The sequence below is a fragment of the Nannospalax galili genome, unplaced genomic scaffold, assembly GCF_000622305.1.
Source record: "Nannospalax galili isolate Female #2095 unplaced genomic scaffold, S.galili_v1.0 scaffold24, whole genome shotgun sequence".
Classification (NCBI taxonomy): Eukaryota; Metazoa; Chordata; class Mammalia; order Rodentia; family Spalacidae; genus Nannospalax; species Nannospalax galili.
In genome coordinates, this window is record NW_008352654.1 from 1,525,090 (window position 1) to 1,545,174 (window position 20,085).

General features: G+C 47.4%; 1 protein-coding gene across 2 annotated transcripts in view; it reads right to left on the bottom strand.

Moving 5' to 3' along the window:
- Nucleotides 1-2,636, bottom strand: part of Vsx2 (visual system homeobox 2) — a 26,442-nt gene extending 23,806 nt beyond the window's left edge. For both annotated transcript variants that reach the window (XM_008849750.2, XM_017802359.2), the window contains exons 1-2: nt 2,267-2,636; nt 986-1,070 (exon numbers count right to left, since the gene is read on the bottom strand). In XM_008849750.2, coding sequence (XP_008847972.1) covers nt 986-1,070; nt 2,267-2,636 — 455 coding nt within the window. The remainder of the gene's footprint in view (nt 1-985; nt 1,071-2,266) is intronic.
- Between the last annotated feature and the right edge of the window lie 17,449 nt (nt 2,637-20,085).

Genomic DNA, 20,085 nt, shown 5'->3' on the forward strand with positions numbered 1-20,085 from the left:
AAAAACCCTTTCAAAAAAAAAAAAAAAAAAAAAAAGACAAAACAAAAAAAACACCAAAAACCGCCTAAAGAATTTCCACCCAGAACCCTTAGCCGTGGTGCTGATCCTGAAGGCAAAGAGGGTCGGAGCACGAAAGGAGAGCGACTTTCCAGGACATACCTACTGAATTTTAACTTTGGACAAGCGAGGTCTATCAAAAGACACTTTAAGTAGCCCTCTTGAGTCTGTACAGTCTTGCAGTCCACCCCCATTCCAGTCAGGGCCCTAAAGAATTTCCACCCAGAACCCTTAGCCGTGGTGCTGATCCTGAAGGCAAAGAGGGTCGGAGCACGAAAGGAGAGCGACTTTCCAGGACATACCTACTGAATTTTAACTTTGGACAAGCGAGGTCTATCAAAAGACACTTTAAGTAGCCCTCTTGAGTCTGTACAGTCTTGCAGTCCACCCCCATTCCAGTCAGGGCTCGAAGGACCAGCCAGTCCACCTTCCTTCCCATCTTCCAGACTAGGAAACTGAGGCTGAGGGAATAGTAGTAAGGAGCTCCGTAGCACAAACAGCTAAGCCGAAAGCAAAGGTTCCAGCCGCGCAGATGCCGCTGGTGTTTAGGGGAACGGTAGGAGCAGAAAGGTCGGGAGTTGGTAGCCTGGACCGGGACAGCGGGGGCCGGTCTGTCCGCCGCAGGGTCGGCGTGGCTCTGCTGGGCGGGGACAGGGACCTGGGGTCGCCAACGCCTCCCGGCTCCGGTCCAGGGCCTTTCCCTTCTCCCACACCAGGATGCTCAAACGGTGCGGCTGCTCCTGCCCACACTCAAGTCACCCTCACCCGGTGCCAGGCCCCAGGACAGGCTCCCTCAAACCACGCGGGTCCCTGTGCCCTGGTGAAGCCGGGGCTCTTCCATCTCCCATCCGCGAAAACCAGGTCTGAGTGCCGGGCGCCCGGACGAGGAGGCTGGGGAAGGGACAGGAAAGGACTGCGCGGCCCTTACCTGTGTCGCCGCTTCTTTCGTTTTTTGGTCTGGTTTAAAGCCGATTTGGACATTTTTCGGTCACTGGAGGAAACATCCTCAGAATCTGAAAACGGGCGGAGAGATTTGAGGCAGAATGGGGAGCGCACTTTGCTGCGCCCCCAAACCCTGAGGACTCCGATCTTCTGCAGCCTCCGCGAGCCCCGCGGACCTGAGGTCTGCACCTTAGCAGGGTCCTGGCGACTGTCGGGATCCCTAAGCCCAGGCTGGCCCCACCCACGTCGGCCCCGAAAACCCAAGATTTTGAACAAATTTCGTTGCAGAGAGGCAGAGGCCGGGGCAAGCTAGCAGGCAAGGACGTGGGAGAAAGGAATGCTTTGGGGCAGTAGGGCACCAGTTCTGCCCTGGACCATCAGCTCCTGAATCCCAGACCCAAAAGTTGGCCCAAGGAGTGTAGCAGTGTTGCGGGGAGCTGGGGCTCTAGAAAGGTCTGGAAGCTGCGGGCACACTATCTCTTTTCGTGGCGCCCATGCAATGCGCCGAGATCCTGCGACGCGCCACTTTTTTTCGTTGTCCTAAATTTAATAATATAAAAGAAACGAAAAACTTGGGAGATTGCTGAGAGCCGGCGGGCCAAGGACACACAGCTGGGAAAGTGGCCCGAGGATGGCGCCGCGGGGTCATCTCGGGTCCCCGAGCCAGCGGAGAACTGGGATCTGATGAGCGCCCTTCGGCTGCCGCGGTGGCCTGATTTTCCCAGTTCGTGTGTGTGTGTGTGTGTGTGTGTGAAAAATAAACCTCAGATGAGCAATACAGGGATTTGGAAAGGAGAAAGGAGGAAGAAAAGGACAACTTCCGACAATGGGGCAGGGGCCGGACACCCTCTTTCTGGTCCCGCCAGCCTGTGGACCAGCATCACGCTTCAGGAGCTGCAGTGGAGCCGCGGTGGAGCCGCGGAGCTCGGACCCTCCAGCCTCCCGGGAGCCGCTGCAACAAGGCTCAGCCACCCGAGGCCAGGATCCGGTGGGGCCCCCGAATTTGAACAAATTTCGTTGCAGACCGCGTAGCGATCCAGCGGGGCCAGACACCAGCTCACAAGAACTGAGCAGCGGTCGGAAAAGCTGGGGCCGGAAACCCCTGAGAGTCCGGGTCCCTTGATGGCTCCAAGTGAGGACTGAAACCCTGGGGCCTGCACGAACTTTTCCGCTCAGGGAAGGTCAAGGCCGGCAGGCGAGAGCCGACGGCGCACGACTAAGGCTCGCCCCAACAGTCTGGCTGGCTAGCAGCCTCGCCCTCACCTACCCGAGCTGGCCGTCTGGCTGGCGTCCAGCGGCCCCGACGCTCTGCCTAGTGGCTGCAAGTGGACGCTCTGCGGATCGGACAGCACTTCCAGGAAGGTGGGCTGCGCGTAGAAGCCGGGAAGCCCCCCGGGCCCCAGCAGCCCCATGCTGCCCACTCCTGAGGGGCTGAGCACCGAGCGCGCTGCCAGCAAGTGCCCGGGGGCCAGGCCGTCGAGGGCAGCCCGCGGGTGGGAGCTGGGAGGCTCCTTGTTCAACCCCAGGATCTCCTGGATGCCGAATCCTGTGCACCTGGCCGGGGCGCCCCCCGAGGCACTCTTGGCCACCGTCTCGGATTTAGGCTTGCTCAGCGCTTCCCCCGCTTTCCCCGTCATCTCTCAGTTCTTTGGAGGGGCTGAGGCCGCAGGCCTTTTGCTCCCCCAACCCCCCCGCCGGGCTCCCCGCTTCTCGAAGTTGGTCCCAGATGCCCCCTCCGGTGTCTAATGCTCTGGAGCCCCAAGGAGATTCCCTTTTTATCCAACCAGGCGGCAGCCCAAGTGGGGTCAGAGCTGAACAGCCAATCGCCGGGGCCAGGAGCGATTAGGAATTCCAAAAAGCTGGCAGCTCCCGGCGCCACCCTCTCTTAGGGGCCAGGGCACTGCAGGTCCAAGAGTGGTAGGCTCTGCAGAGTGTCCTTGGGCTGGGACCCCAGGGGCAGAGGTGAAATGACAAGATCCCGGGCTGTTCCAGGACACAGAGTGGATAGGGACTTGAGCTGTACAGCCTGGCCCGGACCAGTGTCTGGGTTGGTTGGAACAGGTCTCTGGGGGTGGGTTGGAAGGATAGGCTACTAGCAGAGGTTAGAAACTGGGAGGCCTCCTCCCTCCTTTAACTCTTACCATGTCAACAGCCTCAGAGAGGCCCAAACATGGGACCTGTGTAAAAAGGTGGAACAAGGAGGCTGGAGGGCTGGGGGGGCGGGTAGCAATGTGGATACAGGAAGGGGCTAAGGTATGGAGAGGAAGATGTGAGGGTCAGGCTGGTCTCCTGCAGTACAGGACACAACCAAGTTGAGAAGTTACTCAGTAAATACTGGATCCTTGAGCAAATGCATGCTGAAGGGCTCAGGAATAGGAGGTCCTGGTGGGAAAGAGGAGCAGTGATTTTCTTTGAGGAAGCACTATGGAAGGCTTCCCTCCCCTCCCCTCCCCTCTGTCTCCTCCTGGTCTCTTCCTTTCCCTGTCCTCCCCTCCCTTCTTTTCCTGTGTCCCTCCCTCCCTCCCTTCCTTCCTTCCTTCCTTCCTTCCTTCCTTCCTTCCTTCCTTCCTTCCTTCCTGCTTTTTTTGAGACAGGCTTTCCCTATATAGCTCAGGCTGTTCTGAAACTCACCATGCTTCTGCCTCATCCTCCTGAATGCTGGGATTTTACCCTGGGACAAATTTGCTGGCCATGGATTATGAACATCTTCAAGGACTAACCATGAAGTGTGCCCAACTTTCACCCAAAGACTTTATTTATTCTGCCTCCCGATCATTTAGCTAATACACATTGGGTGCCTACTAGCTTTGAGTCAAGAGCTAGGGGTTCTGCAGTAAACCAGGTAGGCAAGACAAGAGACTTGTGGACCTTGGGAATTTGTTGAGCAAACAGAATGAAGAGCTTGGATTGTCCATGCAGAGGAAGAGGGAGGAGGGTGGCAACTAAAAGGGGAGCTGCTTTCCTCAGTTGACTACCTCTTTCCCCAGGTGCTGTGGAAGGGCAGTCAGCCATGCTAGCTGAAAAGCAGTGAAAACAGTGGTGCAATGCTTCAGGCAGGCTGGGACCTTTACCTGGAGAGACGAGAAAGGCCTGGATTTCTGTGTTTCCCATGTGTTCCTGCTTCAGGGCTTAGAGTAGAGCATGGTCCAAGTGTCACTAGCCAAGAGGAACAGGTACCCACACAATCTACAGACCCATCAGTTAGTTCCTCTGTCACCTTCCTGGAACTGGAAACTGTCTTATCTATTTTGGGACTCCCCTGTTCACTGTGCAGAGCTTGCAGTAAGTTTTTTTTCAAAATTAATTTAAAAATTAATATTTTTATGTGTATGAATGTTTTGCCTACATGTGTGTGAATGCAGTGGATTGTGCAGTGCCCCCAAAGGTGAGAAGAGGACATTGGGTCCCCTGGAACTGGGATTAGGGATGGTTGTTAGCCACCATGTGGGTTCTGGGAACCAAACCTGGGTCCTTTGAAGAGTAGCCAGTGCTCTTAAATGCTGAGTCATCTCTCTAGCCCCCCCTACATGGACTTAAGTTTCAATACATGTTTCTTTGACTCAAACACACCCTTGGAAGGGAGGTAAAAACAGGGTTGGTTGCTTTCAGCAGAGAATGGAAAATCAGACTGACAAGAGACACTATTCAGGACTTCTCAGCTAGTCAGCTACAAATATCCAAACAGAGGGAAACCCTAGAACCATCCTCTGTCTGCTGCCAAGGTGTCCATTATTCTCCATGGCCTCCAAGAGACCAGATGGAGAGGTTAAGAGAGAGTTAAGGGGTGTAGATACCAGGCTTTGTTGAGCTAGGTGTGGCAGTGCACACTGCAGTCTTAGTATACTACCTGGGTGGTAGTAGCAGGAAGGTCAGAGTTCAAGATCATCCTCTGCTACAGAGTGAGTTAAAGGCCGGTCTGGGCTACATGAGACCCTGTCTCTAAAAACAAAAAACAAAAACAAAAATAGGAGTTGAGGAGGTGGCTGAGAAGACCTGAGTTCAATCCTTAGGCAGGCAAGGTGGGCCACACTTATAATCCCAGTGCTGGGAAGGCAGAGACAGGTAGATCTCTGGGGCTTGCTGGCTAGCCAGTTGTGATGGTTATGATGGTTATTAGTATTGTCAACTTGACAGAATCTAGAATCACCTTGGAGATGGGCCTCTGAGCATGCCTATGGAAGATTATCTTGATTACAGTGGCTGTGGTAGAAAGATCTACCCTACTCATCATTCCTTGCTGTGATCCTAGACTGTGCCTGTGTAAGTAAAGGAAGGAGCTGAGCAGCAGCATTCATTCCTCACTCTCTGCTTTCTGATTTTGGGTGTGATTTGACTAGATGCCTCAAATTCCTGACACCCTGACACCCTGCTACGGTGGATAGACTGTGCCCTTGAATCTTGAGCCAGGATAAACCCATTTTCCCTTTAAGTTGCTTTTGTCAGAGTATTTTTATCACAACAGGAAAAGAAACCTAGATACCTACCTAGCCTAATCAATGACCCCAGATCCCAGTGAGAGACCCTGCCTCAAAAAACAAGGTAGCTGGCTTCTGATGAAGAATGTCCTAGGTTATCCTCTGTCCTTCACATACACATGTACTCCCACCCACCCATATGCATGCACGCACACACACACAGACACACACATGTTCATGTGCACAATAAACACATACATCTATATACACAGAGACACGTACAAAACAAACAAAATACAACTAGGCCTTGCTAACAGGCTGTGCTGGATAGCTTTAGTGTCAACTTGACACACCTGAGTTGAGGGAGCCTCAATTGAGGAATTGCCTCCATTGAACTGGCCTGTGGCCATGTCTGTGGGGCATCTTCTTGATTGTTGAGTGATGTGGGAGGACCCATCCCACTGTGGGTAGTGCCACCCCTGGGCAGGTGGGCGTGTGTTGCATAAGAAAGCAAGCTGAGCAAGGGCCAAGGGAACAAGCCAGTAAGCATTGTTCCTCCATGGCCTGTGCTCCAGCTCCTGCTTCCAGGTTCCTGCCCTGAGTTCCTACCTTGGGCTCCCTGATGAACTGTGACCCGGGAGATGTAAGATAAAATAACCCTTTCCTCCCTAAGTTGGTACTGGTCAGAGTATTTTGTCACAGCAATTGAGAAACTAGAACACAGGCCATTGTGAGATGTGTCTCCCTCCTCCCATCACTCTGCTATGGCGTACAAGAGCTGGAATTAGATGGCGGCATCTGGCATCTTACAGAGCAGGAGATATCTTGGAGAGGTATGGGGCTCACTTTATTATGTTATTATATTATATCCCACTATGATATCATGTCTATTGTACATACACATTGTCCTAAACCCTTAATATAATCTCTGGTCTTACAACAGCCCTATTAGGGAACGTATTTTGTTTTGGTTTTTGGTTTTATAGAGAGTTTTGTTGTTTTTTGACTTGAGACAGGGTCTCATGTGGCCCAAGCTGGTCTTGAACTCCTTATTGCTGCCTCTACTTTCCAAGTGCTAGGATAACAAGTGCCTACCATAACACCTGGCTTTCCACATGTGAAAGCTAGCTTAGCAAGGATCTGCAATTTCCAAAGCATCTGTCACTTTGGGGTCTGTAGAGTTGAGTTCTAAGTAGCACCACTCACACAGACAATGTAAATCCTGAAGTTGTTCTAAGTGGTGTGCTTGCTTGCTAGAGGAATTTCTGCCCCTTTTTGTGGAAACAGAAACTTAGATTCTCTAAGACTTTAGCTAGTGAATAAGCTGCAGAGGCCAGACTCAGCCTCCCAAGTCTGATGTCAGAAGCTGCTCCTATTAACTCCTTACCTCTCAGCCTCTTCTCCATACCAGCCTACCCCAGGAGGATGGATAAGAACATTATGTTAATGATATCTGTCATATCTCTGACTTACCAGGAGACAGTCACGATGAGCCAGATGCCCGCAGATGGGCAAGGACATGAGTAATGGAGAACGAGTGTGTGAGTGATGAAGTCAGCTCTTGCCAGAAGAGGATGAAAAATCTCTTACCAGTTCCTATGTCTGAAACTGCCAGTTTCCAACCCCAAGAGATAGTCACCAGTCTCCCCTCAGAGGCTGGGAACCTGGGCAGCCCCAGATTGTCTGAAAAACACTTTTGACAGAGGCTGCAGTGGAAGATGGTCAGCATCAGTCTGCAGCCAGAGCTGAAGCCTTGGGAACTGGACTCCTTGATTGATTTTAGAGGATGGAGTGAGGCAGAGCTACCTCCACTTTGGGGTGTCATTGTTACTGATGCATAGATGCTGGGCTTGAACCAGACCCAGACTCAAGATATTTGTGGAGCTGAGTGTGGTGGTACAGGCCTGTAATCCCAGCATTGAGGAGGTAGAGGCAGGGAGATCAGGAGTTCAAGGTCATCCTTGGCTACGTAGCAAATTTGAGGCCAGTCTGTGCTACATGAGACTCCACTTCAATCTTTCCCCACTAAAAGGCATTTGTGGGGTACTGGGGATTCCTACAGAGAAAGGTTGCCTCTAAAGCTTCGGCCAGGGCTTGGGAGAAGCAAAGTGTGCTCTTTCAAAGATATTAGTCTGGTCACAATGGAGTCCAATCCTGACTTTGCTTGAAGCCAATTATTCAACTTCTTCAGCTTCAGTTGAACTACCTATAAAACAGCCTGTATCAGAGTTATGGATAGGCACGGTGTCTCATGTCTGCAATACCAGCACTTGAAAAGATGAGGCAAGAGGATTGCCACAAGTTCAAGGTCAGTCTGTACTATAGTGTGAGATCCTGTCTCAATAAGACCCTACCAAACAAACATAAAACTCCAGAGCTGTATGCATCCCCTGTCCCATGAGTTCAAACAGAGGTAAAGGGCATGGATTTTTTAAAATGTATTTATTTTATGTGTATGATTGGTTTCCTTGCAAGTATGTAAGTGTACCACATTCATGCTGTGTCAAGGAGACCAGAGGGCATTGGATCTCCTGGAACTGGAGGTACTGACAGTTGTTAGCTGCTATGTGGGTGCTGGGAACCGAATTCAGACAGTGCTCTTAATCATTTCTGAGCTATCTCTCCAGCACCACCACCACCTTTTTCTTTTTTTTAGACAAGGTCTCACTATGTAGCCCTGGCTGGGCTGGAGCTCACAGAGATCTGCCTGTCTGCCTGCCTCCCAATTGCTGGGATTAAAGACATGTACCACCATGAAAGGCATGTTTTGACCCTTGCTCTACACTTGCTTGATAACTTTAGGGGAAGTTATCCAAACTTCCTGTGGCCTCAGTTTCCTCACTCATAGAGTGGGGATAATAATAGAACTAGTCTTTCAGAATTGTCTTGAGGATTAAAAAGCCAGACATGGTGGTGCATCACCTTTAATCCCAGCCTCCAGGAGGCAGAGGCAGGGGGGAATCTCTGTGAGATCAAGGCCAGCCTGGTCTATATAGTGAGTTCCAGGCCAACAAGGAGAACCTGTCTCAAAAAGAAAAAGAAAAAAAAAAGATGAGGTATGTACTTGCTGAAAACAGTGACTATAATGAGGCCCCAAGAGCGTTCGTTGCGACTGCACCCCGGAAATAACTGTGCTAAGCCTGGCAATGTGTCAGGGACGGAGGCAGACCTGCCTTCAGAGACCTTGGGCCTGTGGTTGAAGGGGGTAGTCTTAAAGCACTTAGCATGGGGCCTGGCCCCAGGGACTTTATACATCAGAATACATCAGAGTCCTTACTGTCATTCTTCATGGCTGCCAGGCCCCTTAATGTACTTAATTCACTGAACTCTGAGAGCTCAGGAGATCTGTCTTGCTTGGTACAAATAAGACACGAAAACTCAGAGAAAAAGAACAGGGAAGAGAGGATGCCATCTCAATGTTGGGCTTCACTGCTGGTCTTTTTTGGCTCCAGCTGCAGCCAAGTCCTTCTCCCCAGCTGCAGCCTCCCTGAGTCACTACCCAGCTATCAGCAACATAGTTTTGGGAGGGGCTATATATGCAAGGAAGAGAAGGACCTGGTTTGGAATCAATAATCCCATTATAAATCTGTCACCTGTAACTGTGTTACACTTTCTCACATGCTCTTGTGTATTTTGGATTTGTCTCTGGGAGGTGAATTTTATCTTTCCTTGTGCTGGACAGTTCTCCCTAGAGAGCCTCGATGGGCCCACCCCCAAAAGTCCTGCTCTTTCCCCTTCAGGAGGGATTTTGATTCACATTTAATTTACCCACAACGACATTTATTAAGTTCTGGATTTCTTGACATCATCTCAGTGAGTCTTTCCAATTACCTGAAAGATTTTGTCTTTTTTTTTTTTTTTATTTTTTTTTAAGTAAGAAACCAATCTCAGAGAGGCTGTCTGACCTACCCAAGAAGGGCCAAGGGGCAAGTGTGCAGTACAAATCTACTGTTTTTTCTTGAAGATGGAGTCCAAGTCTATTAGTTGTGTTTTCTTGAAGATGGAGCCAAAAAATAAGAATATTGGATATAGGAAGAGAAGCAGTGCCCCTCAGTGCTTATGATACCATACTTCCCCACAAACATGAGCTAGAAAGGCTACCCAGAGAGGTTGGGAAAGACTGCTGAGGTCAAGACTGGGGTGAGAGGCTGGAAAGATGGTTCACAGGTTAAGAACACTGGCTGCTCTTGCAGAAGACTCAGGTTCAGTTCCCAGCACCCTCATGGTGGCTAACAAATCCATAATTCCAATTCCAGGGCATCTGATGCCCTCTTCTGGCTTCCACAGGTACTGCATACATGGGTGCTTTTATATACATCTAGGCAAAACACTCACACACATAAAGTAATAAAAATAAATAAATTTTTTAAAAAGACTGGGGTGAATCCCAAAAATCTAGGGATGCTAAGAACAACTTACCTTGACACCCAGGTCTGGTTTTTCCTCCTTTCTTTCCAAAGGCACAGACAGCAATCTGAATTCTTTAGTTTTCTTTGAGGCCTGAGGGCATGGGAGAGAAGGATCAGCTAGCCTTCAGCTTGCTGCAACAAAGTTGTCACCTGTCAGTCATTGTCTTAGTTACTTTTCCTGCTGTGTGTGTTTTTTTTAATACCCTGGCTCAGCAGTTAAGAACACTGACTGCTCTTGCAAAGGACCCAGGTTTGATTCCCAGCACCCGCATGGTGGCTAACAACCATCTATAACTCCAGTTCCAGGGGCTCCAATGCCCTCTCCTGACCTCCTTGGGCTTTGCACCACATTGGTGCACTTACATACATGCAGGCAATGTACTCACACACAAAAATAAAAATAAGCCAGGCGTGGTGGCACACGCCTGTAGTCCCAGCACTTGGGAGGCAGAGGCAGGCAGATCTCTGTGAGTTCAAGGCCAGCCTGGTCTACATAGTGAGTTCCAGGCCAGGTGGGGTTGCAGGGGGACCCTGTCTCAAAAAGACCAAAAAAATAAATAAATAAATAAACAAACAAACAAATAAAAAGTACCCTAACATTAGGGGCTGGAGCGATGGCTCAACAGTGAAGAGCACTGGCTGCTCTTGCAGAGGAGCCATGTTTGTTTCCCAGGACCCACATGGTGGCTAACAACCATCTGTAACTCCAGTTCCAGAGGATCAACACTGTTCTGATCTCTGTGGACATTGCATTGCACAGGTGCACTTACATACATGCAGGCAATATGCTCATACACTTAAAATAAAAATAATAAAATTTTTTTTAAACACCCTAACAAAAACAACTCAAAAAAGGCTTTATTTTGGAGTGGCTCACAGTTCAAGGGTACAGTCCATCATAGTGGGGATGTCCTGGTGGCAGGAGCATGAGGCAGCTGGTCACATTGTATCCACACTCAGGAAGCAGAGAGTTATGAATGGTTATGCTCAGCTAGCTTTCTCCTTTTTATGCAATCCAGGGAATGCTGCTGCACTCTTTTAAAGTGGGCTTTCTACTTCAATTAACCTAATCAAGATCATCCCTCACAGGGGCTGGAGAGATAACTCAGTGGTTAAGAGCCGTGGCTGCTCTCACAGAGGACCCAGCTTCTGTTCCCAGCACCCACATGGCAGCTAACACCCAGTAATTCCAGTTCCAAGTGATTTTTCTTCCTCTTCTGGCTTCTGAGGGCATTATACTCATATGGTGCACTTACATACGGGTAAGCAAAACATACACATGAAATAAAAGTAAGTAAAGCTGGGCGTGGTGGCGCATGCCTGTAATCCCACCACTTGGGAGGCAGAGGCAGGTGGATCTCTGAGTTGAAGGCCAGCCTGGACTACATAGTGAGTTCCAGGCCAGCTGGGGCTACAGGGAGACCCTGTTTTAAAATGACCAAAAAAAAAAAAATGTAAATAACCCTTGTTAATTCCTCACAAATTTGGCAGGAGATTAACTGAATCAAGATAACCCCTCACAGGTTTTTCTGGCGGTTTGTCTCCCAGGTGATTCCAGTTGATAGTCATCAATTGCTGACCTGAGGGTTTCATCTGGGCAGAATACATCCCACCAGGTTTCAGCTGCCCACAATCCCCTGCCCTCTCCTTCCTTAGCCCTAACCAGTCCTTAAGTCCCTCAAAGAAAAGGAAAAACACCCTGCCTGAACATGTCCTTGTCTCTTCTGCCCCATTCACATACAGACAGATGGAACTATAGGAAGCAAGCCAGAGAAGACCTGTCCATGCTCAGCTTACTGCTGCCTCTAGGCTGCCTCAGTTTATCTTCAGTCCCAGATGGTAGGAATGACTGCACTCCTGCTGTCCTAAGATCTTGGCACCATCTCAGGGAGGTCTCCCAGCTACCTATGGTTTGGATAGGGTTTGAGTGTGACCCTCAAGGCTTCGTATGTTGCAAGCATAGTCCCCAGCATGACAATGTTGGGATGTGGTGGAACTTCCTAGAGGTTGGGAATGGTTTATTCTGTTTTCTTCTCCAGACTGTTATAAGACAACCTACTCAGGTATTTATTTGTTTTGTTTCATTTTTGAGACAGGGTCACACTATGTAGCTCTGGGTGTCCTGGAACTCACTATGTAGCCCAGGCTAACCTAAAACTCAAGACCCTCCTGCCTCAGCCTCCCAAGGGCTGGAATTGTGGGGATTATAGGTGTATGCCATCATACCTGACAAGTACTTATTTTAAATGAATAGCTACTATCTGCCAGATGTTATTCTTGTTGACAAGAAAACTATGATGTAGCCAGGTTTGGTAGCTGTAATTCCAGGATTCAGGAAGTTGAGGTAGGAGTATCATGAGCCTAAGGCCAACATAGCCAAATAGTGAGCTCCATGCCACCATGCGCTACCTGGAAAGACCCTGTTTCAAAAAAGAAGAGAATACCATGATGTAAAAGAAAGCAAAGCCCCCTGTGTTAATTAGCTTCCCATTACTGTAACAAAATACCTACGATAATCAACTTAAAAAGGAGGAAAGGATTATTATGGCTCAGAATTTTTGAGGTTTCATCGGTTGGTACATTCCTTTTGGATCTATGATAAGGTAGTATATCTTGGTGGGAGCACATGATAGAAGACTGCTTGTGTCATGACAGCCAGGAAGTGGAAAAAGAAAGGAAAAAAGGGGACTGGAGAGATGGCTCAGCAGTTAAGAGCACTGACTGCTCTTGAAGAGGACCCAGGTTTGGTTCCTTAGCACCTGCACAGTGACTAAGAACCGTCAGTAACTCCAGTTCCAGGGAATTCAGTATCCTATTCTGACCTCTATGGCGCTGTGTGACATGGGTGCACTTCATACATGCAGGCAATACACTCATACACATAAAACACATAAAAATAATAAATGAGCCGGGCGTGGTGGCATGAGCCTTTAATCCCAGCACTTGGGAAGCAGAGGCAGGCTGATCTCTGTGAGTTCAAGTCCAACCTGGTCTACATAGTGAGTTCCAGGACAGCTGGGGCTACAGGGAGACCCTGTCTCAAAAAGACAGAAAAAAAAAAAGTACTTTTTAAAAAAAACAGCAATAATGGGGCTGGGGCCACAGCTCTGTAGTAGAGAGCTTGCTCTTAGTGTAGCATACGCAGGGTCCTGGGTTTAATCATTGGCTTTACAAAACAAACAAAAAGCCAGGTATTTTACTTATTATTTCTGTGGTGCTGGGGTCAATCCAGGGCTTCGTACGTGCCAGACACACCCTACAACTAAGCTACAGCTCCCACCACAAGCAAGATCATTTAAGGAAGTGAAAAGTTGTCTAGCACCTTTATCCACCAAGCCATCTTTCTGGCCCTGGGCTTGCTCCTTTATATTAACTCACTCTCATGAGAACTCCAAGAGACCAGCATTAATTCCTTCTGAGGGTGGTACCCTGGTGACATGATTGCCTTCTACTTGGCTCCACCTCCGAAAGCTTCCACCACATTCCAGTGTGGATAGAGCTTGCAACAACAGGGCAGCAAGTGTGCTTTGGGGAGAAGTTAGGTCAGAGTTTTCTTAGGACCAGCTGGAAGGCAGAGGCCAGAGGAGAGGGCTGAGGAGGAAGGCTAAGGAGCAGGCGGGCCTTTGAAAGGAGGTCTGTAGTGCCTTTGGTAGTCGGGGCCTGTAGACCTATAGGAGCAAGGGAGAGAACTGTGGCTGTTGTCCATGCTGGGAAGGAAGCTGCTAGAGATTGCGAAACAGGGAACCCAGTTAGGAGGCTGCTGTGTGGTCTTAGTCCAGGAGGTTGCTCTTATATGGTGTACTAGCATGTCCAGATCATTTTTTTATGCTTAAAATGGGAATAAAGCCTCCTTCCCCGGGTTATTGTGAGGACTGCATGAAACAGTGTTGTAAAGTCTTATAATGGACTTTTATTATTTTAGGGGCAGAAATATAGGCCTCATGAACCTTGACCTTGCTGTGAGGAAAGCCCCTCATTTTTTTGTTTGTATGGTTTTTTTGTTTGTTTGTTTTTGTCTTTTTGAGACAGGGTCTCCCTGTAGCCCCAGCTTGTCCTGGAACTCACTATGTAGACCAGGCTGGCCTTGAACTCGCCTGCCTCTGCCTCCCAAGTGCTGGGATTAAAGGCATGCACCACCACTCCTGGCTCTTGTTGTTTGATTTTTAAAGACAGGATCTCACTATATAGCTTAGCTGGCCTGGAACTCACTACATAGACCAGGCTGGACTTGAATACACAGAAATCCAACTGCCTCTGCCTCCTGAGTACTGACATTAAAGAAAGAGCTTAGGAGATGGTGAAGGATCATACAGAGGTTTGGTCATCTGCTTCTTGACTACAAATGATGACCCAGAATGTGTCAACAACCCTCTATCTGCAAGTTTTAGTAATTATTTTTTTCCTTGTTCTTGTCCACAATTATGCCTCATCTGCCTGCCTTTCTCAGTCTCCAGTCTTGTAAAGTCCACCTAAGATTTATTCCTCTTGACTTGGTATTTTACTATCTAGTATTTACATATAGCCTCTATTTATCTGTAGTTAAGATTTACAAGCACCCCTGGCAATCTCTGTTAATATTTATTGAGTGCTTACTATATGTTCCAGACATTTTGTTCAACATTAATAGACAGATTATCTTATATAATGCTCACAGAAAAACCTAAGAGGTGGAATGCTTCTTTTTACAGATGAGGAAACTGAATTACAATGTGGTCACAGCTGGGCAGCTAAGGCGCTGTGTCATTAGTATTTGAATGCAATGAATTAGGTTTTTGTGGCAAAAGGATCATGACAGTTTGAGTACTCATTGGAAGCAGATATTAAGTTGGAAGTGGGAGTGGTTTAGGGTTCTGGTTAGGGTTGGGGTTTAGGTTTAGGAGTAGGTTAAGGTTTAGGTTTAGTGTTAGGGTAAAGGTTGGGGGTAGGTTACCGTTTAGGGTTAGCGTTAGGGTTAGGGTTACAGTAAGGTTTAGGGCTTGGGTTAGGTTATGGTTAGGGATGCGGTTAGGGTTTGGGATAGGTTTAGTGTTAGGGTTACCATTATGGTTTGGGTTAGTTTTTGGATTAGGGTTAGGGTTAGTGTTAGTGTATTATGGTATGGTTAGGGTTAGGGGTATGTTTATGTTTAGAGTTAGGGTTTGGGCTAAGATTAAAGATAAGGTTAGGGATAGGTTTAGGGTAAAGTTTTGGGTTAGAGGTAACGATAGGTTTAGGGTTAGGGTTAGGTTAGGGTTAGATTAGGGTTAGGTTCAAGGTTAGGTTTAGGTTTAGGGTTAGTGTTAGGGTTAGGGTTAGAGTTTGGTTAGGGTTAAGGTTAAGGTTAGGTTTAGGAGTAGGGTAAGGTTTAGGGTTAGGGTTCGGGTCAGATTAGGGTTCTGGTTAATGTTAGGGCTAGGGTTAGGGTAAGGTTTAGGGTTGGGCTAAGTTTAAGGTTACCTTTAGAGTTAGCGTTACGGTAGGGTTATGTTTGGGTTTAGGTTTAGGGTTAGGTTTACGCTTAGGGTTAGGGTTAGGGTTAGGGTTAGGTTTAAGAACAGAGTTAGGATGAGGTATAGGTTTAGGGATAGTGTTAGGTTAAGATTACTATTAAGGTTATGCTTATTGTTAGGTTTAAGTTTACCATTAGGTTTAGAGTTAGAGTTAGGTTTATGGTTAGGATTAGGGTTAGGGTTAGGGTGAGGGTTAGGGTTAGGTTTAGGCTTAGTTTAGGGTTAGGGTTAGGGTTTGGTTTAGGTTTATCATAAGTTTTAGGGTTAGGGTTAAGGTAAGGTTTAGGGCGAGTGATAGGTTTAGGGTAGGGTTAGGTTTAGGACTGGAGTTTTGGTTAAGGTTATGTTTAGGGTTCTGTTTTAGGCTAGGGTTATATTTTTGGTAAGGTTTAGGGTTAGGGTTAGGTTTAGGGTTGGGTTCAAGTTTGGTTAGGGTTAGGGATAGGGTTAGGGCAAGGGTTAGGTGTATGTTTACTTTTAGAGTTAGGGTTAGGGTTACGGTTTAAGTTAGGGATATGTTTAGGGTTAGGTTAGGCTTAGGGTTTGGGTTAGGTGAGGATTAGGGTATGTGTTAAAGTTAGGGTTAAGGTTTGGTTATGGTTAGTGTTAGGGTTAGGGTTATGGTCAGGTTTAGGTTTGCATTAGTGTTAGGGCTAGGGTTAGGGCAAAGCTTAAGGTTAGGGCTAGGGTTAGGTTTAGCATTAGATCTAGGGTTAGGGTTAGGGTTAATGTTGGAGTTAGGGTTAGGGATAGGTTTAGGGATAGTGTTAGGTTAAGGCTACTGCTAGGGTTACGCTTAGAGATAGGGTTACTTATAGAGTTAGGGTTAAGGATTGGTTTAGGGATAATGTTAGGTTAACGTTACTATTGGGGTTAGGGTTAGGGTGAGGGTTATGGTGAGGGTTAGGGTTAAGGTTAGGTTAGGTTAGGGTTAGGTTTAGAGTTAGGGTTAACATTAGTTTTAGGAATAAGGTAAGGTTTAGAGTTAGGGATAGTGTTAGGGTTAGTGTTAGGGATAGGTTTATGGTTCGAGGTAGTGTTTGAGTTAGAGTTACAGTTAAGTTTAGGGTTTGGGTTAGGGTTATGATTAGGGTTTGGGATAGGTTTAGTGTTAGGTTTTAGGATTAGGGTTAGGGTTAGGTTTAGGGTGAGGTTTAGGGTTAAAGTGAGGTTCGGGTTAGGGTTAGGGTTTGGTTTAGGTTTATTGTAAGTTTTATGGTTAGATTAGGGTAAGGTTTAGAGTGAGTGATAGGTTTAGCGAAGGGTTAGGGTTAGGGTTAGTTTTAGGTTTAGGGTGAGTGTTAGGGTTAGGGTTAGGGTTAAGGATAAAGTTAAGATTAGGGATAATGTTAGGTTAAGATACTGCTAAGGTTACGGTAAGGGTTAGGGTTAAAGATAAAGTTAGGTTTAGTGATAAGATTAGGGATAGTTTTATGTTAAGGTTGCTGTTAGGGATTTGCTTAGGGTTAGCTTTAAATTAAGAGTTAGGGTTAGGGTTAGGGTTACATTTAGGGTTTAGGGTTAGGGTTAGGGTTAAGGTTACTATTAGGATTATGCTTATTGTTAGGTTTAAGTTTAGGGTTAGGGTTACGGTTAAGGATAGAGTTAGGCTTAGTAATAGGTATAGGGATACTGTTAGGTTAAGGTTACTGATAGGGTTACGCTTAGTTTTAGGGCCAAGGAGAGGGTTAGCATTACAGATAGGTTTAGGGATAGTGTTAAAAAAAAAAAAAAAACCCCAAAAAAAACCCACTCATGTTCTGAATGCTTGGTCCTTAGCAGGTGGCACTATTTTGGGAGGTGGGACTTGGTTGGACGAAGTACTGGGTGGGTGGATCATTCGTGTATATTTTCCCCACCTCTTCCTCTCAGCTTCCTGCTTCTTGGTTGGCCACGAAGCAGACAGTTCTCAGCCACATGTTCTTGCTGCTATGAAGTTCTGCTCAAGTGACTGGGATCAAGTGACCACTGAGTTCTCTGAAACTGTGAGCCTAAACAGATTCCTCCTCCTTTAAGTTGTTTCTGTTGGTATTACATCACAGCAATGCAAAAGTAACTAACACAGAGTGCAAGGATTTCATGTGTATGTGGTAACATCTGTGAAGGTGAACAGTGGATAGCAGGATTGGGCAGGAGAGCTTGGGCTGTATATCTGACCTGCTTAACCAATCTGAGCTACAGAGCAAAGACTACCCCCTAGAGGAGCTTGGGCTTCACAGAAACAACCAAATCCTATTACTTAATCCCTGCTTGGTCACTCAAAACAGTGCAGTGGACCACAAAGGGGCCATAGCTGGAGTCTGTCCAATAATACCCTTATACATCAACAGCAAATGACATCCAAGCAATCAAGGAAGACAGCTCCAGTTTTTGTTTTTTGTTTCTGAGGCAGGGTCTTACATAGTAGCCCAGCCAGCCTAGAACTTATGTAACCCAGTCTGGCCTTGGGCACTGGGATTCCAAGTGTTTCCCACAATGCTCAGCAACTCCATGGCTTCTACAAACACTATGTAGCAAATGAGTTCCACATCTCAGAGGCTTTCTGTCTTCTTCAGGGTCCTTAGGTCAGCCAGGCACACCTGGATTGCTCTGAACTTATCTCATTCTGGGCCTGATGGCTTCTAAGGTATACTCTTCTCATGGTCAATGTCAATGACTTAAGAGTGAGCCAAACCACATGATCCTATTAAGGCCTTGGATTCAATTGGGTCTGTTTGTGTCCTATTGGCTAAAGATAGTCAGGTGGTCATGCCCCCAAACAATAGCATAAAGGGGATAGATCCCCTAATCCCAGCCAAGGGAAGCAGGATACTATGAGTCCTTTATCCTGTTGCTGCTGAGATATAAGGGTCTTTTCCTGTCCTAGTGGCGATTGCTTCATATCCCAGCATTTTCCATCAGTTCAGATGGGTTTCTGTCACCCATGACCAAGGAATAGCTAAGATACTGCATGTTATTGGTCAAAACTCCCATTTTAAGCCCAGTTTTGGTAATGCACACCTTTAATCCTAGTATTGAGGCAGAAGAATTTTTTTTTTTGGTCTTTTTGAGACAGGGTCTCCCTGTAGCCCCAGCTGGCCTGGAACTCACTATGTAGACCAGGCTGGCCTTGAAGTCACAGAGATTGCCTGCCTCTGCCTCTCGAGTGCTGGGACTAAAGGCGTGCACCACCACACTCAGCCAAAAGATTTTTTTTAAACATTTGTTTATTTTGTCTGGATTCTTTCCTCAGTACATATGTGGAGATCAGAGGACAACTTGGGGGAGTCAGGTCTCTTCCTTTACCTTTATGTGGGTCCTAGGGATTGAACTCAGGCCATAATGCTTGGCATCTTTACCTACCGACCCCCTCCCCTTTTCCTCTTGAGACGAGGTCTTCATAAGTTGTCCAAACTGGTCTTGAATTTGTAGTTTTCTAGTCTCATCCTGCTGAGTAGCTGGGATTACAGGCATGCTGGGAAACCTTCCCGAGGCAGATAGTAGCAGGTCTATGAACTTCTAATGCTTATGGGGGCTCCCTAGTGTTTGGCCTGAAGCAATAGACAGCCCCAGCTTCTCTATCTGTGCCCATCTCCTCTCAGTGCTTTTCCATGAATTAAGATATCCCCTTGGGGCTGGAGAGATGGCTCAGTGGTTAAGAACACTGGTCGTTCTTGCAGAAGACCCGGGTTTGAATCCCAGCACCCACATGGCAGCTAACAACTGTCCATAACTCCAGTTCCAGGGGATCCAACAGCCTCTTCTGTCCTCTGTAGGCATTGTACGACACAGGTGCACTTACCTACATGCAGGCATAACACTCATACACATAAAATAAAAATAATAAATAAAATATTTTTAAAAAAATCCCCCGAAAATCCCTCCCACCCAGCACCTCCTTCATGTTCAGCCATCCTGCAGATGTTGCCAGGCCCTCAGGGCCATGAATATCTTCACCTTATCCCAATTTTCTATTGGCCTAGAAGCCTTACTTGTCATAAGCAAGGATGGGGTCATTTTGGAGGAATGTTGAAGATGGTGGAAAGAGAAGAATGTGCCCCACTCCCATTATTCCCTGGAGGGAAGAAGGACTATAGGACCGTGGAGGGGAGGAAGATAATTGAATGAAGAAACACAGCCAGGAGGTTTAGCTCCACAATCTAGCCTCCCTTAATATCCCATAATAAAGTGCTATCAACATGAATTTCCTGTTTGAGTGGATTTACTAAGAAGGCTGGGAGGTCAGAGCTGCGTTCTGGCCTTCCCGGTATGGGGACTGCTGCAGAGGGGTTACTGGGACACAAGGGTCCCCTCCTCACCCTCTCCCCTCTGCAGTTCAAAGAGGCTCACAAGAAAAAGTTTATCAGACTTGTCTGTACCCAGGTTCCATAAAACTGTGATGATGCATGGAGGGGCCTTTGGTACCTCTTAGGGTCTCCTCTGAGATACACAAAGGCAGGATTTGATGTTATTTGATTTGTTTTGTTTTGTTTTGTTTTGTTTTGAGACAGGGTCTCCTTGTAGCCCCAGCTGTCCTGGAACTCACTACGTAGAACAGGCTGGCCTCGAACTCACAAAGATCTGTCTGCCTCTGCCTCCCAAGTGCTGGGATTGAAGGTATGCGCCACCACGCCTGGCCCGATGTTATCTGATTTTAACCTGAGGGGACTCAGACATTGACTAGTATGGTGTCCACAGGGTACCAGGTTGGGGCAGGGCACGAAGGGGAAGCCATGACACCAACACAGTAACAGGATGTTCAGTGAGAACCCTGAACATCTGGGTTGGCCTTGG